Raw genomic sequence first — 27905 nt, forward strand, 5'->3', positions numbered from 1 at the left:
AGGGGAATCTGCGTGGTGGGGGGGTGTCGAGAGGGGAGAGGACAGACTGGGAATGTCCTCAGGGAAGGTGGGGGAGGGGAGGGAAACCGCCAGCGCTCTCCAGCCACGCCCACATCCTGGGCCTCCCCAAGGTCCAGGTCACAGCACCAGCTCTGCTTCCTGGGGGAGCCGTCCAGCAGGCCCCGCTGCCCTCCCGGCCTTGCTCACGGGCCTGCTTGCTCCCCCCACCAGCCAAGCCCAGGGTCCATGGGAACGGGTCCCTCGACACCGACGCGCCTCTGAGGGTCGTGGTGAAGGCTGGAGAAGAGGTGACCCTGGACTGCGAGGCCCGGGGCTCCCCGCCCCCGCTGGTCACCTGGACAAAGGACTCCCACCCCGTGCTGCCCGGCGCTGACAGGTGAGCCCAATCCGTGGCCTCCAGATGGCCAGAGACCCAGCAGATGTGTGAGACTCTGTGGACGCCCCAGGGAGTGCCCACCACCTTCTGCACAGGAGGCTTCTCTATGGGGCCCCTGCGCCCATGCACATTAGCAGGGAGCTGGATCGGAAGCCGAGCAGCCGCTCAGATGTGGGCTGCCAGAGTCCCAGGCGGTGGCTTCACCTGCTGTGCCCCCGCCCCAGCCCCAGCCCTGAACTGCACAGGGACCCTGGGGATCACCAAGCAGGGTCTCCCGGCTAACGCGGAGCAAAGCCAGGGCTGAGACCTCACCCTGGACCTCGGCATATGCCGCCTCCCGGCCTGTGTGGGCGCCTACGTGTCTGGCATCTGGGGCCCTGGCTCCCTGCTTCTGCCTGGGACGCTGGGACCCTTCAGAACCAGGCTGTCCCCCTCCATCCTCCAAGGCATGAGGGGTGGGGGGAGCCTGGAAACTCCTGGGACCTTTGACCCTGGGGGGAGGAGCTGCGGCTCAGGCCAGTGACATCAGCCCTGGCGAGGTCTTTGAGATCTTCCAGAGACGGTCCCTGAGCAGCCTGCTCTGCACACTGTCCCCACCCGCTGCGTGTGTCTTTGCATCTCTGCACTTCTGTCTGATGAACTGTTCCTGACCTGGAGGCTGTGCACCACTAAATGTGGCCGGGGGCCAGGGGTCCTTCCCCGGGCTGTGTCTGCAGGGGCCCCAGCCCCTTGGCTCTGTGGGTGTCACCCCAGGAGGCCCTGTCCTAGCTGCTGAGTGGGGCTGGGGGTGGCCGAGTGCCTGCGCGCGTGCGGCTTGCTCCTGCAGTGGGAGCGGCGTTGTCACTCGCTGACTTCTCCTTGCCGTGCGGCGTTGATGGGTCAGCCGGGAGCTGTACAGTTGCAGGCGTTTTGCAGTCTGCCGTCGGTGGCCAGTTTGTTCTGTCCCGCCGCCGCTTCCTCCTCTTTGCTTCTTGCTGTTTGACTGTTTCTCGTAGATTTATGGGATGCTGGGAGTTTATGGGAGAGGGGAAAATGTGCTCGAGGGGTGACGCCCTGGGGTTCTTCGGCCCCGAGCTCGCCTCGGCTGCTCCCTGCTCGGGTGTGGACCTGGGTGGCCCCCGGCCGCCGTTGGCCGCCTTTCTCCATGGGTGAAGTGGACATTACTGAAATCCGCTTGGACAAGGACGGCTGGGGATGTCGTCAGGGCTGAAACGTCTCGCCTTTGATCTCATGTTCCCGCTGCTCTTCAGAAACGAGGGCAGCATTTGCGGCTTTTAAGAGATGCTCATCCTGCACATTTCTGCTGTTTCTCGCCCGCGTCCTGCACAGAGCAGCTGGCTGGGGCTGGAGTTCGCGCACTGGACAATTCGCGTATTTAAAGTGCATGCTTCTGCGGGCTCACCGCAGTCGCAGAGCTGGGCGGCCATCACCGCCGTCAACTTGAAAGCATCGTCACACCCCCCGCCCCCACAGCCCCCTGGGAAACTCCGGACCCACCGGCAGCCGCCCCCGTTCCCGCACCGTCCCTGCCCCAGCCCCTGGCAACCGGGAATCTGCTTTCTGTCTCTTAGGACTTAGCTCTTCTGGGGGTTTCTCATCAGTGGAGTTGTACATGGACCTTCACGGAGCCTGAGGTTGCGGGGTTCACCCGTGTTGTAACGTGGTGCAGAACTCGTTCCTCTTTGTGGCTGGGCGACTTTGCAGCATGTGGCCACACCCCCCATTGTCCATCCACTCCCCGGTGGATGGACCTCAGGTTGTTCCTGCCGTTGAAGACTGTGAACACCCTCACTGCTGATTGTATTCCTTCCTTCCTTTTTTTTTTTTTTTTAAATTTTTTAAGATTTATTTTATTTAATTGGAAGGCACAGTTACAGAGAGAGAGGGAGAGAGAGAGAGACCTTCCATCCGCCGCTGCATTCCCCAGTTGGCTGCAGGGGCCAGGGCTGGGCCAGACCAAAGTCAGGAGCTTCTCCTGGGTCTCCCACATGAGTGCAGGGGCCCAAGCACTTGGGCCACCTTCTGCTGCTTTCCCAGGCCATAGCAGAGAGCTGGATCAGAAGTGGAGCATCTGGGATTCTAACTGGCACCCATATGGGATGCTGGCACCGCAGGCAGGGGCTTTACCCACTGAGCCACTGTGCTGGCGCCCACGGATTATATTTTAACTACTCCTGTGGGCTCTGGGTCCTCAGAGCTCTTTGGGCCTCCCTGCCACCCAGAGATGCACCCACAGAACAAGGCTCCATCTCTCCCAGACCCCTGGGCTGCTCCCCTTGAGTGCCCCCTCAACTTGGCCTGAAAATGAGGACTTGTGAGGCTCCATGGGGCAGGCGTTTGACCCTGATGGTAAGACGCCTGCGCCTCCTACTGCAGCATCTGTGGCTGCTGATTCCAGCTTCTTGCTGATACACATACCAGGAGACAGCAGTGACTGGGCCCCTGCCACTCGTGTGGGAGACCCGGATGGAGTTAGCTGCAGGTTCCCGGCTCCCACCGGCCCCCACTGGCCCCCACCGGCCCAGCCCTGGTCACTGTAGGCATTTGCGGTATGCAGCAGATGAGGCATCTCTTTTCCTCTTTCCCTACCTCGCAGACAACAACCTCCGTGGAAAATGCACAGCGCGTGGTGGGGGGACAGGTGCTGGCTGTCTGCTGCCCCTGCCTCCTCTCCCCCCTTCCCTTCCCTTCCCTTCCTCTTCCTCCTCTTCCTTCTCCAAGGGTGCCCCAAGGTTTGGCATCCGAGCCGCCATTGTGGAAGCTGGAAACTCACTTCCGCGAACCCTAGTTGCCCTCTGCCTCCCCTCCCCTCTCCTTGCTCCTCGTCCTCTCCTCCTCTTCCTCCTGTGTGCCCTCATGCTCCTCCCACCTTTGTGAGCTCTGCCGTGCCCCTCCCTCTGTCCCTGGTTTTGTCCCTCCACCCTGCGTGACCCCAGCCGGGTGCTCAGCCGGGCAGCTGGGGTCCTGCACAGCTCCAGAACCCGGGGCTGCAGGTAGCCTGCGGCATAGTCAGGGCTGAGAGCAAAGTCCTCCGAGGACTCCTCTATCTGTGTTTGGCCAGGGGTGGCCTCTTTCTCAGCCTAGAAGTGGGTGGTCTGAGTGGTACCAGGCCTAGGACATGGAGGAGCAAACAGAACATGGGTGTGACGGAACCAAACCCTGACTTTCTGACTGCCAGAGCGGGGCCCTGGTCAAACACAAGCATGATCACATGTGGACACGCCAGGCATGGACACACGGACATGCACAGACATGGACACCCTCAGACACATGCAGATACACGCAAACACAAGCACACAGATATACCAGGCCTGCATAGACATGGACACAATCAGACACATGCAGATACACACAGACATGACAGACATGAGCACACGCAGACACACCAGGCATGGACAGACTTGGACACACTCAGACACATGCAGATACATGCAGACTGAGCACACGCAGACACACCAGGTGTGGACACACATGCACAGACTCATGCACACGCAGACACACCAGGCGTGCACACACAGACATGCACACACATGCACACACAGACACACCAGGCGTGCACACATAGTCATGCACACACATGCACACGCAGACACACCAGGCTGCACACACAGTCATGCACACACATGCACACACAGACACACCAGGCGTGCACACACAGACATGCACACACATGCACACACAGACACACCAGGCGTGCACACACAGACATGCACACACATGCACACACAGACACACCAGGCGTGCACACACAGTCATGCACACACATGCACACACAGACACACCAGGCGTGCACACACAGACATGCACACACATGCACACACAGACACACCAGGCGTGCACACACAGACATGCACACACATGCACACACAGACACACCAGGCGTGCACACACAGACATGCACACACCTGGTGTCTGGGCGGGGTCAGCTGGGTCATGTCACTGCCCTGCCTGGAGGACACACTGAGCTGAGCTCTCTGGGTGTCTCCTGCCCTTGAGTGAGCAAGTCCTAAGTGAGGGGAACACAGCGGGGGTCTGAGAAGCGTTGAGTGCTGCCCCGGCCCGCCCACGGCGGCGTGCCCAGTCCCTCTCGCTGCCGCGCCATGCACGTGCTGTCACAGAGTGACGTGGCGCCTCTTCTGCTCTGCCCTCAGTGATTCTCCCGCGCCTTCTCCCTGGCCCACGCCACTTGCTTCGCTTTCAAGAGCAAAGCGACGTCCGGATGGACTCTCCTTGCGGCTGAGCTGTCGTGGGTGGGGGAGGGGCAGCAGTCCGCAGCGGGGCAGCTGAGGGTCCTTGAACAGACACTGCCCTTCTCTCTGGGATCATTTCCATGGCGCTGAACCCTGCAAGTGGACGGCCGAGGGCAAGGGCGGGATGTGCTCCTTATCTCCTGGGCTGCTCTTGATGGAGAGGGCGCCGTGAGTCCAGCATTGTGTCGACAGCAGCAGTGGCGGAGCAACACCGCGTGCCCGGGACTGTGCCAAGGCCGAACCAGGGAACGCAGACCGGGGTCTCCCCCTGGCAGCATCCCGGCTGGCTCGGTGACCATGAACAAGACCCTGCCCTCCCCAGGCCTCAGTCTTCCCATCTGAGCGATGAAAGGGTTGGGCAGGTGCTGATAGCCAGACAGCATCCCTTGGCTCTGGTCCTGGGACTCGGCCCCGGGATGCTGGGGCGAGGCACGGTTTCCAGGCAACGGTGTTTGTTTGTGATTCTGTTGTGGAGCTGAGACAGCTGTGAGCCGCCCTGGCTCGCGCTGTGGCTCCCGGAGGCAGCAGGCCAGGGTCCCATGCGGGCCAAGACCCAAGTCCCGAAGAGGCGGGGGCAGCGAGAGGATGGAGTGCCTGCGTCTGCTTCCCCCAGGTTTTCTCAGTGCCCTACTCCCACCCACCCTGCAAGGGGGCGGCTGGCCCGGTCACCAGGAGCCCAGGCGTGCGGTCTCCACCTGTCTCCAGCAGGTTGCCCGCTGGAGGTTCAGTGGGAGGCCAGTGTCTGTCTTTCTGGAGAACATTCCAGCTAAGGAGACCCCAGAGTGGAACATCTAGGTCACCGTGGTTGGGGGCATCGTTGCAGATTGTGAGGGTCGGGACCCCTGAGCGGCTGGGTGGCCGTGGTCCCAGGAGCTGGGTCTCTCTCACCCATCTTCTGTTATGCAAAGGCAGTGAGGTAATGAGAAGGCCTTAGAGTCTGGCTGCTGGACGTGTGTGAGGGAATATGTCTGGCAGGTGCTTAGCTGTGTGGTGTACCCGGGAGTAGCTGAGACCGCGGGGTGTACCCGGGAGTAGCTGAGAGCCGTGTGGTGTACCCGGGAGTAACTGACAACCATGCGGTATACCTGGGAGAAGGTGTACCCGGGAGTAGCTGAGAGCCGTGTGGTGTACCCGGGAGTAGCTGGGAGCCGCGCAGTGTACCCGGGAGTAGCTGAGACCGCGCGGTGTACCCAGGAGTAGCTGAGACCGCGCGGTGTACCCGGGAGTAGCTGAGAGCCATGCGGTGTACCCGGGAGGCACTCGCAGGAGGCACTGGATAGCTGAGAGCTGTTCTGGCACGGGCGCCGTGCCTGTTGGCGATGCCGCACTGGTGGGTTCGTCATATCCAGGCTCATGGCGTGCCTCCCCCCTCCCCCCCAGCTCCCAACACATCACGCTGACCTCAGAGAATATCGGGCTCTTTTTCCTCAATTTTCCCAGCATGGCTTTGCCATCTGAGGTTTTCTGACCAGGGTCTGTGGCGCCAGTGCAGGCATGGTGTGCAGGTGAGGGTCGCGGTGACCCTCCAGGCTAGCCTGCCTCCCCCTCCCCACTGCCACTGTGGACACGGGTCCTGGCGCATGCCTAGTGTGCAGCAGGCTCCTGCTGAGGGCTGCCTGGCTGTGTGGGCACCCATGGGAAGTGCAGTCACTCAACAGCCAGGGACCCCAGTTCCGGAAGGCCCTCTGTTGCAGGGGAGCAGGAGGGACTGAGGCAGACGGACAGCCCAGACTCTGGGGAACCTGAGGATGGGCGTACTCCTGCCCAACTCCCGCCCAGGGCAGCCCTGTTTAACGATGCATGTGAATATGAATGACTGCACGAATGAATGGCTGCACTGGGCCCAGGGCCGCTCAGCAGGGGGAGTTCCAGCTTCCTGGGGTCATCAGGGAGGGCTTCCTGGAGGAGCTGCAGCCTGTGTTGCCTTGAACATGGGTCCAGGGAAAGCTGGACAGCACTGAGATGGGGGAGGTGGGGAGTGGGGAGCGGAACAGTGAGTGAGGGTTGGGAGGGGGTGGAAGTGTGCAGGCAGGGGACAGCTGGAATCCACCATCCCGTGGTCACAGAGCACCTAGGAGGGGCCAGGCCTGTGCCAAGGGCTGGGACACTCCGGGGACCTGGGCACACCTGACTTCTCCTCTGGAGCCAATAGACAGCGACAGGTGGTGACGGTGTCAGGAGCAGGGCCCAGCGGTGGCTGCAGAGGGGAGCCCAGCGGGCTGCGCTCAGGTGTGTCCTGGGGACCGTGTGTGACTGTGGCCAGGCTCTGCACTGCTCGAGCCCTGGCGGATGCCCCTGGTCTCTGGGGACAGGTCTGGAGCTCACGGGCAGGGTGGGGGGCCCCTCCTGGATCCCGCCCCCGCCTCTGACATCTGCTCGTGCCTCGCCCCCACAGTGTGGCCCGAGCCAGCTGGGTGTCATAAACAGGAAATTCCCCAGCACCTCGTCGCGTCCTCATCTGGGCGCCGCATGGAGCCATCTGGCTGCACCCGTGAGCAGGCGCTCCTGCTAATGACACCGCCACCGTGTCCTCCGCATTTCCTCCCGCCCCTCCCCTGCCCCTGAGCCTCCAGCTGAGCCTCTGGGACAGCGGATGGACAAACAGTGGCCTGGCGCAGCCGCGTGGGCTTCGGGGGAGGCAGAAGTGGGGGCCGGGGCTGGTTCCCGCGGGTCCCCGCAGGCTGTGCTGGGGTTCTGTCCAGGGAGCAGCAGTTGGTCACAGCATGGTTTAAAGCAGGCAGGGGTGTGACCGGGCCGGCGTTTCATGCAGCACAGCTCTGCTGGAGGCACAAGGAACTTCTTTTGGGCTCCGCAGGCCTCAGCCTGTCCATCTATAAAATGGGTTCTGTCCTCGAGGAGGACGAGGTGCCCGCTTCTACTGCTGGGAGCACTTGGCACCCCCACTTTGAGGGTGTCCTTTGTTGCTTATCTGTGTGTGTGTTAGTAGCTCCCACTTCCTGTCATTTCAAGGGGTTGGAAAGGGAGAGAGCAAGGGGTTCTGTGGTCCCTGAAGTCACCAGAAGAATTTCGAGGCCACCCTGAGGTGCCGGAGTTGGGATTTGGGCTCAGAGATGTCGACGCCCCTGCCTGAGGCTGCACAGCCCGTTCGGATCCAGAACGGCAGTTCCCAGCCCTCGTGGTCCCGGCTCGCGGTGGGGGGCTGGGGGCTGCTGTGCAGTCTGGGTGGGACCTGCGCCGGCCTCACACCCGCTCCTGAGCACTGGAGCCTCCCGGCGGCGGCGGCGGCAACGTGCCAGCATTGCCGCCTCATCGTCCACGCCTTACCCATCGTGCGCCCTGCCTGGTCCGGCCCGTTGGAGACTGGGCCAGGGCCAGGTCGGACGAGGTCCCCTTGGAAGGGCAGCCCCAGTGCAGGGGAGGCACACGCAGCGTGGGAAGGAGGGGGGAGGAGCCAGGTGCTGGAATGTCCACCCAGAAGCCGTGAGGGAGTTCCGTGCCGTGACGAGGGGGGACTTGGTGACACGTGGACACTGCGCGTGTCTGTGAGGTAGTGAAGAAGCGAGCAGCCCCGCGTGGCGTTCACGGGTGCAGAAGCAGCCGGCCCTGCGGGTGCCTCTCTGCTCCAGGTCTGTGCTGTGCGGGAGGTCACGCTGTCCTGACACATTCTGGGAAGGTTGAGTGACCCCGACCTCACATGGCAGGCACGTGGCCGTGCAGGTCGCCCCCTCAGCCACACACCGGGCCAGCACCCAAGGGGGCTGTTGGGGGGGCAGTGATTGTGCCACTCTGTGGACGGGGAGGGTTTCTGTGGTACAGACCTGGTGGAGGCCTGTGCCCAGCGCTTGGCTGGCAGCTGCCCAGGGTGGGTGGGGCAGGGACTGCGAGGGTCTCCGAGGGTCCTCTGGGTGACTCTGTGAGCTCCATTTCGTGGAGGACACTGAGACAGAGCAGAAAGGGGGCGGGGGCCAAGTCCAGAGCCCCCAGGGCTGTTGGCTTCTAGAACCCAGCTGGCGACCCCCACTGAGGGCAAGGCTGGGGACCGGCCCTTGGGGTCCCCCACCCCGGCACTGGCCACGTGCTCTCGGGGCCAGCTGGGGCCAGTGGCCGCAGCTGCCCTCCCTGTTTTACGGGGGCAGGGGATTCCACAGCCAGCACATGTGGCTGGTGACATCATGTCTGCAGGGGCCCTGGGGGCCAGCCCAGCTGCAGGAGCCTGGCTGGGGGTCCAGGACCTTGTGGGAGGAGTCAGGTGACTTCAGAAAGGTGGGTGGATTTGGAAGGCGAGGACGGGAGTCTCAGCTTCCCCCGAGGGTCCTCAGTACAGCTCTGGAGGAAGGGCCCCCCAAAGGACTGGGTGCAGTCGGGGGGCCTGGCACTTAGATGTGGGGGGCTTGGGATCAGAGGTTCCTCTCGCAAAGCTGAGGAGAGGCCTCCCAAAGGGGCCTCATCTTTGGGGGGGCAGGTGTGTGGTGTGGGAGGGAGCAAGCACTGGGTGTGACGGGGCCAGGACCCGGGCAGAGCCAGCCTCTGACGTCAGCCCTTTGAGTCCCATTTTACAGATGAGGTATGTAGACTCCAGGAGGTGCAGCAGCTGCCCCAAGTCACACGGCTGGGAAGGGTTCAGACTCTGGACTCCTATAGGGTTGGGGCTTGGCCCAGGCCAGGTGGTTTGGGACACGGAGATAGTTCAGGGGTGGAGTCAAAGTGGGCAGTCCCAGCAGGCTTCCTGGGGGAGGCGGTTGCTGCAGGTGGGGTCCTGAAGTCTTTCTGTTGGGTGGGGTGGGTTGGGGTCTCACTGGTGGCCGTCCTTCTCGCAGGCATGGCCTCCTCCCCTCGGGCTCCCTGCGTCTGGCCCAGGCCCAGGCAGGTGACAGTGGCCACTACGAGTGCACGGCAAGTAACCCGGCAGGGTCTGCCTCCCGGCGCTACATCCTCAGGGTGCAAGGTAGGGCTGGCTGGTGGGCTCGGGGTCTTCCTGGGTCCCTGCTCCCTGCCCCCCCCGCCTCTGTGCCAGGCCTCAGACCCCTTCCCTCCCCACACCCAGCTTCCCTCAGGTCCCGCCCCCTTCCTCACGCCTCCTGCTTCCTGTCCACCGCTGGCTCCACCTCTCCCATAGCCCTCAGCCAGGGGCAGGAGACGCTGAGCAGAGGCCCAGTGGGGACCTAGTGTGGGGTGCACCTGTGGGTGGGGAACCCATGGATGTGGATCTCAGGGATGCCCTGTCCAGTTCCCGGCCCCGCCCAGCTGTGCAGGAACCCGGGCATATGGCAGTGTCCACTGGACACTGGGCTCCCCGCAGCCCCTGGGGCACAGCCTTCCCCTGGGCCGGGGTCCTGAACACCCCGTTCTGGTTGTGGCCCCTGGCCTGATGGGGTCCCGGGAGTGGCCGTTCTCTGTGGTGCCCGGTCCCGTTCAGAGGAAGCCAGCTGGTGCAAGCCAGGGGCCTTGTCTCAGATAGCCAAGGAGGCGGTCAGGACGGGAAGGCCTGTGCGAGCCGCCCCTTGTGCACGGGGGCTGTAGGCAAAGAGCGGCTTCTGCATATTGAAACCACTGGCCCGGTGACCAGATCGTCTTCATGACATTGGTCAGTTATCTGGAATCTCAGCGTCCATTCACATGGGTCTTCCTGGACGTAGCTATCCACGTCCGTCTACGCATCGTCCGGGATGGCCTTGACTCTGTATGAGCTGAGCCATGTGGCCGAGACAGACCCTCTGGCCTGCAAACCTGGACCTGCTGGCGTTCCATTTCACAGATGGGCAGGCTGAGGTCCAGGGAGTGAAGGGCTGGAAGGTTTGCTGCAGGCTTGGGTGGGGGCATCAGCAGGAGGCAGGGGGACGAGCAGGGCCCTGCAGCGGGCAGAGCTGGGCTGTGTGGCCTTAGGTCACTTGCTTGGCCTCTCTGAGCCTTGGTTGTAAGGTGGAGCCATGATAGTGCCCATCCTGTCGTGGTCAGAGGGGTCGGTGAGCCCAGCAGGTGCGCGCGAGGGAAGGGCAGGCAGCTGAGCCTGCTCCCGGAGCTCCTGGGCGGCGAGGCCCCGGCGCAGGGGCCAGCCTTGACCCAGCGTCAGCGTATCTCCAGATACGACCTCGAGATGGTCACACCTCCAGGCTCCTCAGAAGCAGGGACAGGCTGGGTGTGCCTCAGCTTCCCCCGAGGGCCTAGGACACTTGTCCCAGATCCCCGGGAAGTCCCGGAGCAGGGTGGCCCCCGGGTCCTGTAAACTCCCATGAGTGCCCTGGGGCTGAGCTGCGGGGACCAGGGTGGTGGTGGCTGCAGCTCCTGTCAGCCGAGGGGCAGGAGTGACCCCGGCCAAGTCCAGTAACATTCCCAAACCTCAGTTTCCCCGTCGTATGACGGGCATGGCCTTGGCCAGCCTGCAGGAAGGGCCTCTGAGATGCGAGAGGAGAAAATGCATGGAGACCCGACTGTGAGGGGGTGGGGCCCACTGTCCTTGTCACAGCCAGGGGAGGGAGGGGGAGGGAGCAAGGGTGCCTGTGCCAGCCTGGCAGCCATGGTCAGCGGCCCCGCGGCGGGCACGCTGTGGCCAGCCCTAGGTCAGCAGTGTTAATGCTGCTCCCATTCCCTCCTCGTGTGGCTTGGTGACAAGGGGGCCCTGTGGCTGTGAGGATGTCAGTCCCTGCACCCCCTGGGCCTCAGTTTCCCCATATGGAGCATCCAAGGGGTGCTTCTCAAATGGTGGGTGGGGGTGGGGTCAGCAAGCTACACGCAGGGAGCAGGTGTTGGGATGGAAGGCCAGGGGTTCTCATGGTGGGGGGCAGTCCACGTGGGGTGTCCTAAAATCTTATCCTGCATGCCAACAAGAGTTTCCAGCCTTACATTGACCCTGGGATGACTTTATGGGTCTGTGACTCAGAGGTGTGGTGGGGATCTAGGCGCCGTGACCTCTCACCTGGGCCTCCCGACCTTGACCCCCTCCCCGGGACGCTGTCAGTGCCCCCTCAGGTGCAGCCGGGCCCTCGGGTCCTGAAGGTGCTGGCAGGAGAAGCCCTGGACCTGAACTGTGTGGCCGAGGGCCAGCCGGAGCCCCAGCTGAGCTGGTCCAAGGACGGAGCGGCCCTGCGGGGCAGGGGGCCCGAGGGCTCTATCCAGTTCACTGCTGTGGAGACCTCAGACGCCGGGCGGTACCGCTGTGAGGCCTCCAACAGCGCTGGGGTGGACGCGTGGGAGCTGGAGCTCAGGGTGCTGGGTGAGTGTCCCCGAGCGGCACGGCCTTCGGAGGGGCTGGGCTCTGTGCCAGGCTCGGCCACGCCCGGCCCTTGTTCTCTGGGACTTTCGGGGCCCTGCCTGCGTCGGGAGCTTTGGTGAGCCCTCTGCTGGTGAGCAGGTCCCCAGACACTCCCCCCACGCTCCTGCCAGGGCTGTGACCTGTGGTCCCTGAGCACCTGCGTGGACAGAGGCTCTGGGGTGGGGTTGGGGGCGGAGCAGGCAGCAGGGGCTTGGGCCAGGGTCAGCGTTCCCACTCCCAGCTGCACTTCGTCCGCGCTCTCGGACTCTCAGACTTTTCACCTGCAGAAGGGAGGCAGAGCGAGAGAGTGGCACGTGGGAAGCTCTGGGTCATGGGCGCTTTCATCACTGGGAATTTAGAACACGCTGGGGCAGCTGCTGCTGGGAGGAGACGGGAGGACAGGAGCCGGCTCAGCGCCTGTGTCTGAGGGCACGGAGCCTCCTGGGCCAGTGGGCGGGGCTGCAGTGGCTGCTGCGTGGGGCTACCCTGCAGGAGGTGGGCGTGCGCTCCCTGGGAGGCCGAGGGCCGGGAAATTCTAGCAGGGGATGTCCTGGCCCTGGGTGACCAGACTCGGCCTCGGGGTGAGTGTGGCTGTGTTGCCTCCCGCCAGAGCCGCCATACTGGGGGGCAGAGGAGACGCGTGACCTGCTGGAGCGAGTGGCGGGGGAGAACGCCAGCCTGCCGTGCCCGGCCAGAGGTGAGGCTGGGCCCGCGGGTCGGGGAGGAGGCCCCTGCCCTGTGGGATGGGCAGAAGCCTTGGCTCTCTTGTTAGGGGTGGTGCAGGCCTGGCGGGGGGTGCTCTGGGTTGACCCCAGCCCTGGCTGCCCATCAGGCCCGAAGCCCCTCAGCAGGTGGGGGCGTGACTGCTGGGCCGGAGTGGCCCCGGGTCCTTGGGTCGGGGCCCCAGACTTCCTCGCGGAGTGCGGATGCGTGGGGTCCTGGGCACAGCAGCTGTCCTAGGCCCCCTGTGGTCCGCGGTGCAGCGTGGAGCCCAGCTCAGCCCTTCCTGGCCGCGTGATACTGGCAGCTCACTCCCCTTTCCCGGGTTTCAGTCTCCTGCTCTTACCCGTGGACTCACAGAGTGCTGGGCCCCAGCAGCTGCCTGGCGCCTGGAGGGGCTCAGGGGCTGTGGTGGGCTCAGGTGATTCCCCCTCTCCGAGGACCTCACCGCGCCCCCAGCCCACCCCACCTGATGCTTCTCTCGGCGCTGGGCTCTTCTGTGACTGCTGCTGCTGCCCAGAGTGGCCGGGGGTCTCTGAAGGGTGGTCTCTGGTGCAGGGGAGCATGGGGCCGGTTCCCTAAGCAGCAGCCCAGAGAGCCTCCTCTGTCTCAGCTTCTCCTCCTCAGGTGTAGGTGCCGGGGAAGTCCCTGGACAGGACCGGGGAGAGGTGGGGGGGGGGCAGGGAGTGGGGAGCGGCACCTGTGGGCTCACCCTCACTCAGCTACTCCTCCTCAGGCCCGGGTGCCGGGGAAGTCCCTGGACAGGACCGGGGAGCGGTGGGGGGGGGGGGGGCAGGGAGTGGAGCGGCACCTGTGGGCTCACCCTCACTCAGCTACTCCTCCTCAGGCCCGGGTGCCGGGGAAGTCCCTGGACAGGACCAGGGAGAGGTTGGGGAGGGCAGGGAGTGGGGAGCGGCACCTGTGGGCTCACCCTCACGGAGGTGCCCACCTGGAGGGCCTCTGAGGTCCCGGGCCTGGGCCGTGGTGCCGTCTTGTGTGCATCTGTGGTACCAGTGAGAGGCTGGTCTGCACTGGGGGTGGGGGTGGGGAAGCGACCCACCCGACCCCAGCTCCTGCCCTCTGGTGCCCCATCCCTGGCAAGTCTTGTCCTTGGGCCGGACTTCACCTGCCTGGCTCCCAGCCCTGAGGGAGGAAGGGACTGGCACCTGGCCCAGCGCCCGGCACCTGCAGCCGTACCCTTCACCTCCTTGTGAGGGGTGGGACGGGAAGGCCCGGAGCCCAGACCCCCACTTCCTGGTGGTTTGGGACCTCCCTTCCCTGCCTCTGCGAATTGGGAGGTGTGGGGGGCAAAGTGAGTGATTTGCAGGGACAGCCCCGGCCTCAGCCGCCAGACTCTTCCCTCCTCGGCTTCAGGGCAGCCCTGCCGTAAGGGCTCCTTGCTGGGTTAAAGTTTGTGCATTAAAAACATTTAAATAGATAGTTTTAAATACAAATAAAGACAACCCAGGGGTGGGGGGGCAGGGGCAGGGGTCAGAGGGTAGTGAGGGAGCTAGGAGGGGTGTGTGTGTGAGTGTGCTGTGTGTGTGCTGTGGTGTGTGTGGTGTGGTGTGTGAGGTGTGTGTGTGTGTATGTGTGAGTGTACTGTGGTGTGTGTGTGTGAGTGTGCTGTGGTGTGTGAGGTGTGTGTGTATGTGTGAGTGTGCTGTGGGATGTGTGTGTGTATGTGTGAGTGTGCTGTGGGATGTGTGTGTGAGGTGTGTATGTGTGAGTGTGCTGTGGGGTGTGTGTGTGCTGTGGTGTGGTGTGTGAGGTGTGTGTGTGTATGTGTGAGGTGTGTGTGTATGTGTGAGTGTGCTGTGGTGTGTGCGTGTGAGGTGTGTGTGTGAGTGCTGTGCTGTGGTGTGTGTGTGTGAGGTGTGTGTGTGAGTGCTGTGCTGTGGTGTGGTGTGTGAGGTGTGTGTGTATGTGTGAGTGTGCTGTGGGATGTGTGTGTGAGTGTGCTGTGGGATGTGTGTGTGAGGTGTGTGTGTATGTGTGAGTGTGCTGTGTGTGAGGTGTATGTGTGAGTGTGCTGTGGTGTAGTGTGTGAGGTGTCTGTGTGAGGTGTGTGTGTGAGTGTGCTGTGCTGTGGTGTGTGAGGGGTGTGTGTATGTGTGAGTGTGCTGTGGGATGTGTGTGTGAGTGTGCTGTGGGATGTGTGTGTGTATGTGTGAGTGTGCTGTGGGATGTGTGTGTGAGGTGTGTGTGTATGTGTGAGTGTGCTGTGTGTGAGGTGTATGTGTGAGTGTGCTGTGGTGTAGTGTGTGAGGTGTCTGTGTGAGGTGTGTGTGTGAGTGTGCTGTGGGATGTGTGTGTGAGGTGTGTGTGTGTGTGTGAGTGTGCTGTGGGGTGTGCGTGTGTGCGCTGTGGTGTGTGGGTGGTGACAGTCTGATGGCAGAGGGGATGCTGGGGTGTGGCAGGCTGGGGTCCCCCCGCCTGTGCCCTGATCTGACGGCACAGTGCAGAGTGAGCGCCAGGCTTGCCCGTCCACTTAGCACCTACTGTGTGCTGGGCACTGTGCTAGTGGCGAGGAGCCGGACCTGCCCTCGGGACAAAAGTGACAGCAGCGGTGTGGGTGCATCTCTGTGGAGCACTGGGGAGCTGGCGGGGTGGGCGGAGTGGAAGTGGGGGGCGGAACCAGAAAGCAGGATGTGGCCCTGGGCCCGGGGCCCCTCAGTAGGGAAGCATATGGGCACCTGCACCCCTGGGGGCCAGAGTGAGCTGCAGGTGCCGGGGGAGACACATCGGGGACAGAACGTGACAGACGGTGCTGATGGCTCCCTGCGCCTTCCCCCAGGGACGCCCCAGCCGCAGGTCACATGGCGCAAGGGGCCATCCTCGGAGCCCCTGGGCAGCCAGCCGGGCGTGGAGGTGCTGGCTGAGGGCTCTCTGTTCCTGGCCTTGGTCTCGCCCAGCGACAGTGGTGACTACGAGTGCCAGGCTACCAACGAGGCGGGCTCTGCGTCCAGGAGAGCCAAGCTGGTGGTCTATGGTGAGCAGGGACCCCAGGGCTGGGGGCTGGGAGCTGCAGGGGCCCCTTCTGATGGAGGCCCATAGTGATGCCAGCGTCTGATGGATGCCACCAGATGTGGGCGTGCCAGAACTCACTGCAGGGGAGGCCACCGGTCTCTCGGGGTGCCGGGGAGGGTGAGGGCATGAGGGTGCTGGCAGAGTGGCTGGTTGTCGGGCACCCCACTGCCCCAGAGCCACACCTGGCTTTTCAGATGGCCCAGCAGGTGAGTCCGTAAATGAGCCGTGGGGGCAGTGGAGTTCCTTCCCTCACCCCTAGGTCCTTGTCACCTGCGGGGAGAGCCCCCTGCCCCTGCAGTCATGGTGCTGTGTCCTGGGTTGGGGGAGCACTTCCTGCTGACGGATGGACACGGCCAGTGTTAGCGGCCCCTGTGGCCACCTGCCGAGGCTGCCCCCATTGCGCCGGCGTGCCTGGGTCGTCTGTTACAAAGACGTGCCCAGGCCCTGCCTCTGGAGGTTCTGGCTGCGAAGACCCTCCCAGGGCAGGCTGAGCCAAGCACCGTGTAGATGCGGGGGCGTCTTGCAGTGCTCAGTGTCAGAGAGACCCTGGCCTGGGCGCACGGGGCGCAGCTCCCAGGGTGAGGCTGCTGGGGCCGTTCCCAGTCTGCAGGGCCCCTTGTGGCCAGGTCAGGGGCTGGGGCAGAGAGACCTCCTGGGACCCCAGTGACAGCCATGACAGGCCCCACAGGTCTCTGAAGGATCAGGAATCAGGGCCTGAGCAGCTCAGATGGGGCCCCAGCATCTGTGGCTCTGAGGGGAGGGGCCAGCGTCTCTACGTCTTGCCCCCCAAGTGCCCCCCAGTATCCGTGAGGATGGGCGCAAGGCCAACGTGTCGGGCATGGCCGGGCAGTCCCTGACACTAGAATGCGACGCAAACGGCTCTCCAGCCCCCGAGATCGTGTGGCTCAAGGATGGGCAGTTGGTAGGTGGCCCCTTGGGGTGGACGGGCTGTGGGTGGGATTTAGGTGGGGCTCGGGCCTTCTGGGGCGTGCTCCTGCAGGTGGGGAAGTGGGGTGGGTTTCCCTGGGGAGGCAGTGGAGGACTGTGGTCTCCGGACAAAGCCTGAGGGGCTGCCTGGTGGAGAGAGCACAGCGGCCAGCTCTCACTGCTGTTGTCCACCCACTCCCTTGGCCTCTGCCCAGATCCCGGAGGAGGGCAGCCACCGCCTCCACTTCCCCAGGATCCGAGAGGCTGACTCCGGCCTCTACTCCTGCAGAGCAGAGAACCAGGCTGGGACCGCCCAGAGGGACTTCCATCTGCACGTACTCGGTGAGTGAGCCCCCAGCTGCCACGTGTGTGCCTGCAGAGAGCAGGACAGAGAAGCCCACGGCCAGCTTAGTCCCCGTCCTCGTGGAGCCCTGGGGTGGGGGTGAGGAGGGCCAACTTCAGTCTTGTGATCACCCCAGTGAGGCAGAGTGATCCCAGGAAGCTCAGGTGGACAAGGCAAGGGTGTGCCCACTGGGGGACCTGCATGGGCAAAGGCCCTGTGGTTGGCAAAGGCTTACAGAGCCTGTGCCATGTCCGCCACCCCTTCTTGCTCCCCAGTCCCTCCTTCTGTGCTTGGAGCTGGGGCCGCCCAGGAGGTGCTGGGCCTGGCCGGTGCAGATGTGGAGCTGGAGTGTCGAACCTCAGGGGTCCCCACGCCCCAGGTGGAGTGGACCAAGGACGGGCAGTGAGTGACTCCTAGGAGGATGGTGTGGCGGTGGTGTCAGGCGGGGCGGGCTGGCTGTCTGGGGGAGTGGGCAGGTTGATGGGCATGGTGAGTGCTACCTGAAACAGACCCCTTACCATTAGCAGTCAGTCTCCCCCCTCCACCCTCCCAGCCCCGGCAACCACTGGTTTGCTTTCTGTTCCTGTGAGTGGAGTCAGACAACAGGTGGCCTTTTGGGTCTCGCTCCCTGCACTCTGCCCCTTGTTCTCGGGGGCTCCCAAGCTGGATGGAGCATGTGTCAGAATCCTGTTCCTTCCTCGGCTGAACAGCGCCCTGCTGTGTGCACGGACCACATGCCGTGTGTCCGTCCCGGGGTCAGGGGACACTGGGCTGCTTCCGCCCCGGGTGACCGTGACCATGCAGCACTTTCCAGGCCACGAGCCCCGCTCTGCACAGCCTGCCTACCTGGCCAGCACCTTGGCCCGACTGGCAGCTTCCCTGTGACCATCTCTGCAGGCCTGTCCCCCCCGGAGACCCTCGTGTCCAGCTTCAGCATGACGGCCAGGTCCTCAGGATCACCAGCAGCCACCTGGGTGACGAGGGACACTATCAGTGCGTGGCCTTCAGCCCCGCCGGCCAGCAGAGCAAGGACTTCCGGCTCAGAGTCCAGTGTGAGCCCCGACCCCGCCCGGGACCCAGCTGCTCCGCGGCTTCCAGCTCAGCTGCCTGCTGCGGGGGAGGGAGGATGAGGGCAGCAATGGGGGCTCCGGAGTGCAGAGCCCCCAGGCAGGGCAGGGCAGACGGAGGCACCAGAGGCGTCTGGTCGGCATCCCCCAAGTTCCGTCCCAGGCTCCCAGGTTTCCTGTTTCTGCTACACGATTGGCTGTTAGTTTTCCGTTTACATGAGACCATTGCCTTCACACTCACTGACAAGGCTTTTTGGCTCAGCTCTGAGTGCGAAGCCAGGGCCACGCGGCTGTAGTGGGAGGAAGCGGAGAAGACCCTGACCACCAGAGGGGTCGCTGCGGACGCTCGCGAGTGGGCAGAGGCGCCCGCCTGCACCTGCTCGCTCCATGCTCAAAAGCAGTGGAAAATGCTAGAAAAACGAAGGAGCCTGTGGCGCCAGACGTGCCTTCCCTTGCTACAGCCAGGGCAGCAGGAGCTGCGGCTGCCTCCCCCCGGGTGGGGCCTGTCCTGGAGGAAGCCGTGACCTAGCCAAGCCCCTCATTTCACAGATGGGGAGACTGAGGTCCAGAGAGGGGACGGGACCCACCCGGGGTCATACAGTGAGTCAGAGGCAGGGTGGGGCCCAGCGCCCAGGCCTGGGACCCCCTCCCCCGACTGGGGCACCTCCCGTGAGGAGCGGGCTGCTTCTCCCTCCAGCACACCCCCAGGCTGGCCTCTGCCCTCCGTCCCCACGTGCCCCGAGCCCCACGCCTTGCCAGCCTCACAGTAGACGCCTGGGACGCCTGTGTGCACTGCTTGTGGCCCGAGGGCATGTGCATGCCACTCTGGGGAAGGTAGCCTGTGACCAGCCTCACCCCGCTGTCCTTCTCAGCACCCCCCACCATCCGGGGCTCCAACGAGACCGGCCAGGTGGCTGTCATGGAGGGCCACCCGGCGCAGCTGCTGTGCGAGGCCCGGGGAGCGCCTGCCCCTGACATCGCCTGGTTCAGGGACGGGGCCCTGCTCCCACCCAGCGCTGAGGCGCTCTACGCCAGGGGCGGGCGGCAGCTGCAGCTGAGGAGCGCCCAGGCCGCAGATGCGGGGCTGTACACCTGCCAGGCCAGCAACGCGGGCGGCGTCACCGAGAAGGCCACCCGGCTGCAGGTGTATGGTGAGCGAGCGGGGGTGGGGGCGGGGCAGTGGGCGGGACTCAGGTGTGGTGGCCACTTGGAGTAGTCACGGGCAAGCAGGTTAATGGGACATAAAGTTCTACAAGGAGAGGAGTCCTCTCAGCTCAGCCAGCACAGCTCACGTAGGCAAGGGCCTGGGGGGAGGGGGGAGGCGAGGGCCTAGAGGGGGAGGCGAGGCAGGGTTGGGTCTGGACTCAGCTCCCTCAGGGCGTGGGCTCCTCCCCAGCCTGCGCCCAGGCAGTAGGCACACACTTGCGCTCCTCTGTGAGCTTGCTCCTGGGGCACTTCCTGCCCCGGCTGCTGTCACCAGGTGCCGAAAGGGCTGGGACTCCCCGTGCCCCACTTGGGGACAGCACAGGAGGGTGTGGGGGCAGGGGCTTGCCCAGGGTCCCGCTGCTGGGAGGGCTGCCTCGGAATCGCACACTGTTCACGTGCGCGTCTGCCAGCTCTGCAGGGCTCGCCTCTGAGGATGCGCGGAGGACAAGGCGGGTGGACCGGGTGGGATCTGAGCGGGAGCCCCGGTGCCGTGTGAGGGACACCGCGTAGGCCCATGGGGGTCAAACCGGCCCCCGTGAGGAGTCCGCTGGGGAGTGTAGGGCCTGAAGCAAGGTGACCGTGTGGAGCCCTCGGGCAGCCCCTGAGGCCTTGGACGAGGGGTCAGAAATGTGTGAGACCCCAGCAAGGCGAGAAAGCCCACCATGGCCCATGGTGCCCTGTGTCCTCCGTGACGGCCCGTCAACTCAGGCGCTTGGGGCACCCTCAGAGGAGAGAGGGAGACTCCCTGCTCTGGCTTGGCAACACTGGGCTCCGAGCACAACTCAGATCCCGACTCCTCGGCCGCCCCGAGTCACGCTCTCCTCTGGCCAGGGAGGGAGGGGGCTTCCTGGAGAAGTGGCTCTGGCCCTGGGCAATGCCTTGCTTTGAGCTCAGTGGATGAGACCTACTGTGTGCAGATACCGGGGACCACACAGACAGGCCATGGTTGTATTCCTGGCGAGCTCGGGGCGGGGGGTGGCTGTGGGGACAGAAGATGCAAACAGTGCCCTCGTTGATGGGGGGCACAAGGGGTTGAGGGGGGCTGGGAGAGGCTTCCTGGAGGAGGTGGTATCTGGCAGGGGCCTAAGCAGCTCCTCCTTTCCCCCAGTGCCCCCAACCATCGAAGGTGCTGCCGGAGGGCCATACGTGGTGAAGGCTGTGGCCGGGAGGCCCCTGGCGCTGGAGTGTGTGGCTGGAGGCCACCCACCCCCGAGCCTCTCCTGGCACCACGAGGGGCTGCCCGTGGCCGAGAGCAACGGGACGTGGCTGGAGCCGGGTGGCGTGGCGCTGCGGCTGGAGAGCCCGGGGGAGGCGTCTGGAGGCCTGTACAGCTGCGTGGCCAGCAGCCCCGCGGGCGAGGCCGTGCTGCAGTACTCTGTGGAGGTGCAGGGTGAGTGTGGCCGCGTGCCTGGGGCCCTCGTCCCATGCAGCCCTGCGGGGAGGTGCCCAGCGGCCCTGTCCTGCAGGGAGATCAGGGCGCTGGGGGCCATCACGGTGAGCCCCAGGATCCTGCCCAAGGCCCAGGCGAGGCCCTGTATGACAGGACACTGTTCTGCCTCTGTGCGAGGGTGTGAGCAGTTGCTGAGCCCTCCCTGGGCCCGGAGCTGGGTGCGGGTGCTGGTCCCCCACGTGGCTCTCGAGCTGTCACTGAGCCACCCATGTGCCGCTGGAGAGGAAGCAGGGAGTAAGACTGGCCAGCAACCTGGGCCCCGGGTCTGCCGGGAGCAGATGTTCATACAGCGGCCCAAGCTGCAGGGAGACCCGAGGCGGCCCCTTGCCCAGCCTGGAGGTGGCTCTGGCAGGGGGAGCCTCTTAAGGGGAGGCTTGGAGGCAGGGCTCTGAGGGGTGTGGGGGTGCCTGAGGCCAGCACGTGCTGAGCTCCCGACACCTAACAGAGGGTCCTGCCCATAGTGCCCCCTCAGCTCCTGGTGGCCGAAGGCTTGGGCCAGGTGACCACCGTCGTGGGACAGCCCCTAGACCTTCCCTGCCAGGCCTCGGGCTCCCCGATGCCCACCGTCCAGTGCGTACGGGGCTGCAGAGGTTGGGGCTGGCGTGGGGTTAGGTGGGGAAGGAGGCCACGAACCCAGGGAAGAGCAGAGCAGGCGGGCGGGGCCTCCAGGCCTCCCGCTCTGTCCTGCCTGGCGCGGCCTGCCCTGCTCTCAGGCTGGCCTGTCCCCTCCCTGCCGGCCGTAGGTGGCTGCAGAACGGCCGCCCCGCCCAGGAGCTGCCTGGGGTGCAGGTGGCCTCGCTGGGGAGCACGCTGCGCATCGACCACGTGGAGCTGGGCCACGCCGGCCTCTTCGCCTGCCAGGCCACCAACGAGGCGGGCACTGCCGGAGCCGAGGTGGAGGTGTCTGTGCATGGTGAGCGGGCACCTGGGGCTCTGGGGCCGTGGGCAGCCTGAGATGCCGGGGTGGGTGGAGCCAGAGGCCGTGGCAGGCCACGGAAGGGCGTGCGCTGGTCTCTGGGTGGCGTTTGTAGCCTGGCTGCCCCAGTTCCCCAGAGAGAGGCAGGAGTGAGAGGCTGGCCTCGGTGGCTTGTCACATTTGTCTGTCCTGTGCATCCCCTGGGCTCTTGCTGTCCTCCCCAGCTCCCTCTCACCACTCGCTCACTTCACACCAACCACGCTGAGCTTTGTTCTGCTCCTTACCGGTCAGCACAGGCCCTCTGTCACCTCCCAGTCTGCACAAGCTGTGCCCTCACCCGGAACATTCTTCCTCCTCTTTGCCTGCCTACCCGCTCCCTATCTTCCTGCCTACCCGCTCCCTATCTTCCTGCCTACCCGCTCCCTATCTTCCTGCCTACCCGCTCCCTATCTTTAAGGTCTCTGCAACACGCCTTCCTCCAGGAAGCCGTCTTTGATTCCGCCATGTTTCTAATCTACGCTGCTCAGCCTTATGGCCATACTAACTGTATAAACTGCTTGTTTATCTCTGCTGTCCAGTTCTGTGGCTTCTGAGAGGACAACATGGTGACCAGCTTTCTCTGCTGTCTGGGGGCCTGGAACATTCTGGGTGCAGGGTGGATGCTCAACTCACTTATAGGTGGTGGGTCAGTGGGTGGATGGGGAGATGAGTAGGTGCATGGGTGGACTGGTGGGTGGGTGGGTGGATGGATGGATGGGTTGGGGGTGGATGGATGAATGGATGGATAGGTAGGTAGGTGGGTGGGTGGATGGGTAGGAGAATGGATGAGTATTGAGCAATAAGAGGGTAGATGGGTGGGGGGGTAGATGGATGAATGGATGGATAGGTAGGTGGGTGGGCGGATGAATAGGTTGGTGGGTGGGTGGGGGGATAGGTTCGTGGGCGGGTGGATGGGTAGGAGAACGGATGAGTATATGAGCGATAAGAGGGTAGATGGGTGGAGAGGTGGATGGATGAATGGATGGATATGTAGGTAGGTGGGTGGATGAATAGGTGGGTGGGTGGATGGGTGGGTGAGTGGATAGGTAGGTAGGTGGGTGGATAGGTAGGTGGGCCGGTGGATGGATAGGTAGGTAGGTGGGTGGGTGGATGGGTAGGTAGGTAGGTGGGTGGATGGATAGGTGGGCGGGTGGGTGGGTAGGTAGGTGGGTGGATGGATAGGTGGGTGGGTGGATGGATAGGTGGGTGGGTGGATGGATAGGTGGGTGGGTGGATAGGTAGGTGGGCGGGTGGATGGGTAGGTGGGCGGGTGAGTGGATGGGTAGGTTCGTGGGCGGGTGGATGGGTAGGTAGGTAGGTAGGTGAGTGGATAGGTAGGTGGGCGGGTGGGTGGGTAGGTGGGCCAGTGGATGGGTAGGTGGGCGGGTGGATGGGTGGATGGATAATGGATGGATAGGTGGGCGGGTGGATGGGTAGGTTCGTGGGCGGGTGGATGGGTAGGTGGGTGGGTGGGTGGGTAGGTAGGTGGGTGGATGGATAGGTGGGTGGGTGGATGGGTAGGTGGGTGGATGGATAATGGATGGGTAGGTAGGTGGGTGGATAGGTGGGCGGGTGGATGGATAGGTAGGTAGGTGGGTGGGTAGGTTCATGGGCGGGTGGGTGGGTAGGAGGATTTGTAAAGGAAAAGTCTGCTCTGCTGGCTCCTGGCTGGAACTCTGCCCTAAGCCGGGTGCCTGGGGGTAGGGGCAGGTGGTTAGAGGGGAGGGAAGCTAGAGGCCAGTCTGGCTGTGCCCAGCAAGGCCACTTCCTCACCTCCAGACCTTGAGGGGAGTTTTGGGTGCCCGCTGGGGCCCTCCTGGCTCTGACCCGGGCCCTCCCCACTTGCCCACTCTCCAGAGCTCCCATCAGTCGACGTCATCGGAGGTGAGAACATCACAGCCCCCTTCCTGCAGCCTGTGAGCCTCCAGTGCGTGGGGGCTGGCGTGCCTGCCCCAAGCCTCCGCTGGTGGAAGGATGGGGCGGCCCTGGCGACCTCAGGAGGGAGCCTGCAGGTACGTGCTGGGCAGGGCCTCGGCCTTGGCAGCCTGCGGGCAGGATGGACGCAGAGCCCGTCGGCTGGGGATGCTCGGGGGCTCTGGGACACTGAGCATGAAGGAGAGAGCCACCCTTGGCCTAGTCCACGTCCTGGGAGCTTCAGCTCTAAGAACATGGGGATGGGGTGGGAGTGGAGAAATATGGCCAGCGATCAGAGGGACTCTATGGAGTCTGGGTGCTTGGCTCGGCACTGCAGCCATAGCCAGACTTGTGCCCATGCCTCGTTGGTTCTGACCGTGGGGGTCAGCACCAGCCTGGCCACTCACATGACCCGTCGTCCTCTGACTGCCCTCCTGTCCTGGGCCCTGTGGCTCCCCATGCACACAGCCCATGGCACACACCCTCTCCTCCTGTCCCTGCCAGATTGAGAAAGTGGACTTGAGGGACGAAGGCGTCTACACCTGTGTTGCCACCAACCTGGCTGGGGAGAGCAAGAGGGATGTGGTGCTGAAGGTGTTGGGTGAGGAGGAGGGTGGAGTGGGGCTGGGGGCCCGGGGTGGCGGGGGGGGGGTGTTGGGTGAGGAGGAGGGTGAAGCGGGGCGGGGGGTCCCCGAGGGCCTCGGCTGGGGCGCGTGGTCATTGTGCCCTTACTTAGGAGACATAGAAAGTCCCAGGAGGAAAGCAGCAATGTCGCTCTGTGGTCGTTTGCAGTGGCGTGTCCAGGGGCAGGCCTCGTGCCTGTCCTGTTTTATTCACTCTGCGGTCCCTCCTGGGCACGTCCCTGTCTTGTCACTGTCCCTGGCTACGAGGGACTCCGCCCTGCTGTTGTACCAGTTGAGGCTCTTCCTGGGGGGCTGGGGGCTGGGCAGTCCTTACATGATTGCAGCAGGGCTGTGGCCGCTGCTCCGCATTCTTGGTTTTGGTTCCAGGAGTGGGGTTCCTGGGCCCTTGTCACCCGGGACGTTTGGGGAAAGCTGGGTGGGGTGGGTGGCATAGGGAATGGCTGGGGTGGGAGCTGCCCAGAGCACCCAGCCACGTGAGCTGGATCTCTCCTGGGTCCCCTCTAGTGCCCCCCAACATTGAGCCAGGCCCAGTTAACAAGGCAGTGCTGGAGAATGCCTCAGTGACCTTGGAGTGTCTGGCTTCGGGCGTGCCCCCGCCTGGTAAGACCCCTCCTCCCGCCAGCCTGGCCCCATCTGACGAGGTGGGGAGCGCCCCGGGCACTGCTCTGGCTGTGGCCTGTGGGGAGAAGCCGTTAAGTAGCCTGCTCTGTTCTCTTCTTCCCCTCCCTGCCTCCTGGACGGCTGTCAGGGCACTGTCAGGGCCCCAAGCGTTTTGCTGGTGGCTGAAGCAAAGCCGCAGGGCTTCTGCTGGACTTTGTAAAATCACAGGGCTGCCCCTCGGCTGGGGCAGGGGTCAGGCCCTCCGAGTTCTGTCTGTGACAGCCTCTGGTCTAGAGCGGCAGTGACGACAGGGCGGGGTGCTTGGGCTGCGGTCAGGGGTGCTGGGGTGTGGCTTAGGGAGGCCTGTCTTCTGCCCCCTTGGCCCCGGGCGGGTCAGCCCCTCCCACAAGGGCACCCTGGCAAGTTCTGAACGGGTCTGCTGGGGTGTGAGGAAGCTGAAGACCCCAGCCATGCCTGTGACAGGTGGCTGCTGTTTGGGGTGCCCCATCCTTCCCCAGGGATCTCCCTGCTGAGAGGTCTCCTGGGGTGTAGGAGGAGGGGGTGCCAGCCTGGGCCCCCACTCTCCCTGCTGTGGGTGCTCCAGCCCGCAGCCATGGGCCTCTTCTCAACCCTTGGCCCTGTCTCAGCACTGCCCTCTTCCCTCTACTTCCTTTCCTAAAGAATTCTGGCTTTTTTCCCAAAACAAATGGAAGCTCCTCCTCTTGGAAGCCTTCTGTGCCGGCACAGCCTGCAGGTCTGGCAGGACCCTGGCATCTGTCTCCTCCTTCCCCAGACGTCTCCTGGTTCAAGGGCCGCCAGCCTATCTCTGCCTGGCCGGGAGTGACGGTGTCAGCTGATGGGCGAGTTCTCCGCATTGAGCAAACCCGGCTTTCTGATGCTGGGAGCTACCGCTGTGTGGCATCCAATGTGGCAGGCAGCACAGAGCTGCAGTTTGGTCTGCGCGTCAATGGTGAGCTTGGGGCTGTGGGGGCCCCAGTCTGAAAAGTTGTCTTCCCACCTGTTTGTTTGCCTGACCATCACCCACCCACCTGTCCATGCACCAATCCGCCCATCCATCCACCCATCAGTCCATTCTTCCATCCATTTGTCCATCCATCCAACCATCCATGCATCCATTCATCCTCCCATCTAAATGTGTAAACATCCAACTATCCATTGATTGATCCAACCATCTGTCCATTCGAGTCCTCTGCCCACCCATCCATCCACCCACCCCTCCATCCAACTACCCAACCATCATCCACCCTCCATCCAGCCACCCAGCCATCGTCTACCCATCTACCCATCCACCTGCTCACCCACTCACCCATCCATCCACCCCTCCATCCAGCCACCCAACCATCATCCACCCCTCCATCCAGCCACCCAACCATCATCCACCCCTCCATCCAGCCACCCAGCCATCATCTACCCATCCACCCATCCACCTGCTCACCCACTCACCCATCCATCCATCCACCCACCCCTCCATCCAACCACCCAACCATCATCCACCCCTCTATCCAACCACCCAGCTATCGTCCACCCATCCACCCACCCACTCACCCATCCACCCACTAATCCATCCATCCACCCCTCCATCCAACCACCCAGCTATCGTCCACCCATCTGCCTGCTCACCCACTCACCCATCCATCCACCCCTCCCTCCAACCACCCAGCCATCATCCACCCCTCCATCCAACCACCCAGCCATCATCCACCCCTCCATCCAGCCACCCAGCCATTGTCCACCCATCCACCCATCCTCTTGCTCACCCACTCACCCATCCATCCACCCCTCCATCCAACCACCCAGCCATTGTCCACCCATCCGCCCATCCACCTGCTCACCCACTCACCCATCCATCCAATCATCCGTGCACCCATTCATCCTTCCACTATCTATTGATTGATCCAACCGCATGACCTTCCAATCCACTGCCCACCCACCCACCTATCCAACCATCCACTACCCATCCATCTGTCCATCCGCCCACTCGTCCTTCCAATCACTCAACCATCATCCATCCACCCATCTACCCGCCCACCCATCCACGCATCCATCAAACACCCATCCCTGCAAATAGCCGTCTTCTGTCCAACCACACTTACTGAGTTCATGCTCTCGGCAGACTCTGGGCTGCAGTCCTACACCAGACAGACCCAGGAGCATTCAGTCTAGTGTCAGAGACAGGAACTCGATCGTTATCCCTAATGTGAGGTGCAACCGAGTGCCTATCACTGGGGTACCCCGAGCTGAGACCTCCACCGGGGCCTGCGGCTGCCGAGACCTGGGGACTTAGAGGCTGGAAGGAGGCTGGGGCGTGGAGCTCACAGAACAAGAGGAGGGCCAGAGTGCTGCTGGTGGCCATGGGGAGGCTGGGCAGTCGGGTCACAGGAGAGGTCAGGTCCTCGTCTGAAATTCAAGGGTAGCGGGCAGGGGCCTGGGCCTCAGGGCAGCATGGCTCATGCCCGCCGCCGCAGTGGGGTCTCCTGACCACTTCCTGCCCAGTACGGGCTGTCTTTGAGTTGATGATTTTTTCTGACCTCTGGGTTGAGAGGGCCCTCGGCACTTCCTCCCCGTAATCTGCTGACTCGAGGCCCAAGTTCAAGTGCTGCCTCTGTTGCTTCCTAGCTGGCCCACGCTGGGCAGGTGACCGCCCCTCGGTGAGCCTGTTTCCCAAACCTCGTGGCAATGTTGGGCGGATGATATGAGTAGCCTGTGAAGTGTGCAGTGGCCACCCGTGTCAGGATGGCTGGTCCTGCACGTGGCTCTCTGACTGCGCACTCCTGGGGGCTTGCCCAGCCAGGGGTCCTGCCTGCTTTGCCCACTGAGGCTGAGCCTGTGCCCCGTGCCTCCCCACCCTGCAGTGCCTCCACGAATCACCCTGCCGCCCAGCCTGCCAGGCCCCGTGCTGCTCAACACCCCCGTGCGGCTGACCTGCGACGCCACCGGTGCCCCCAGCCCCACACTGATGTGGTTGAAGGATGGAAACCCTGTGTCCGCTGCAGGGACCCCTGGCCTCCAGGTCAGTTGGCTCACCTCCCTGCTGCCTCCTGCAGGTGTGCTGGGAGAGAGGTCAGGGCCTGGGAGCTAAGGGTGCGGGAGAAGCAGAGACGGCCTGGGACCGTGGGCAGGAGGGAGTGTGTGGGGGAAGGGTGGGCAGAAGAGCCGCCCAGCCCCAGTGCC

General features: G+C 63.8%; 1 protein-coding gene across 1 annotated transcript in view; it reads left to right on the forward strand.

Annotated features, from left to right (window-relative positions):
- HMCN2 (hemicentin 2) overlaps positions 1-27905 on the forward strand; it is a 141462-nt gene that overhangs the window by 54526 nt on the left and 59031 nt on the right. Inside the window, exons 22-39 of the mRNA XM_070058093.1 lie at positions 232-397; positions 9426-9553; positions 11564-11818; positions 12468-12554; positions 15375-15569; positions 16399-16529; positions 16750-16876; positions 17153-17279; positions 17775-17929; positions 18817-19095; positions 20259-20540; positions 21062-21170; positions 21344-21513; positions 23413-23567; positions 23974-24070; positions 24618-24713; positions 25507-25683; positions 27587-27744. Of these exons, the coding sequence (XP_069914194.1) occupies positions 232-397; positions 9426-9553; positions 11564-11818; positions 12468-12554; positions 15375-15569; positions 16399-16529; positions 16750-16876; positions 17153-17279; positions 17775-17929; positions 18817-19095; positions 20259-20540; positions 21062-21170; positions 21344-21513; positions 23413-23567; positions 23974-24070; positions 24618-24713; positions 25507-25683; positions 27587-27744 (2894 nt within the window). The remainder of the gene's footprint in view (positions 1-231; positions 398-9425; positions 9554-11563; positions 11819-12467; positions 12555-15374; positions 15570-16398; positions 16530-16749; positions 16877-17152; positions 17280-17774; positions 17930-18816; positions 19096-20258; positions 20541-21061; positions 21171-21343; positions 21514-23412; positions 23568-23973; positions 24071-24617; positions 24714-25506; positions 25684-27586; positions 27745-27905) is intronic.

The sequence above is a fragment of the Oryctolagus cuniculus genome, chromosome 1 (genome assembly GCF_964237555.1).
Source record: "Oryctolagus cuniculus chromosome 1, mOryCun1.1, whole genome shotgun sequence".
Classification (NCBI taxonomy): Eukaryota; Metazoa; Chordata; class Mammalia; order Lagomorpha; family Leporidae; genus Oryctolagus; species Oryctolagus cuniculus.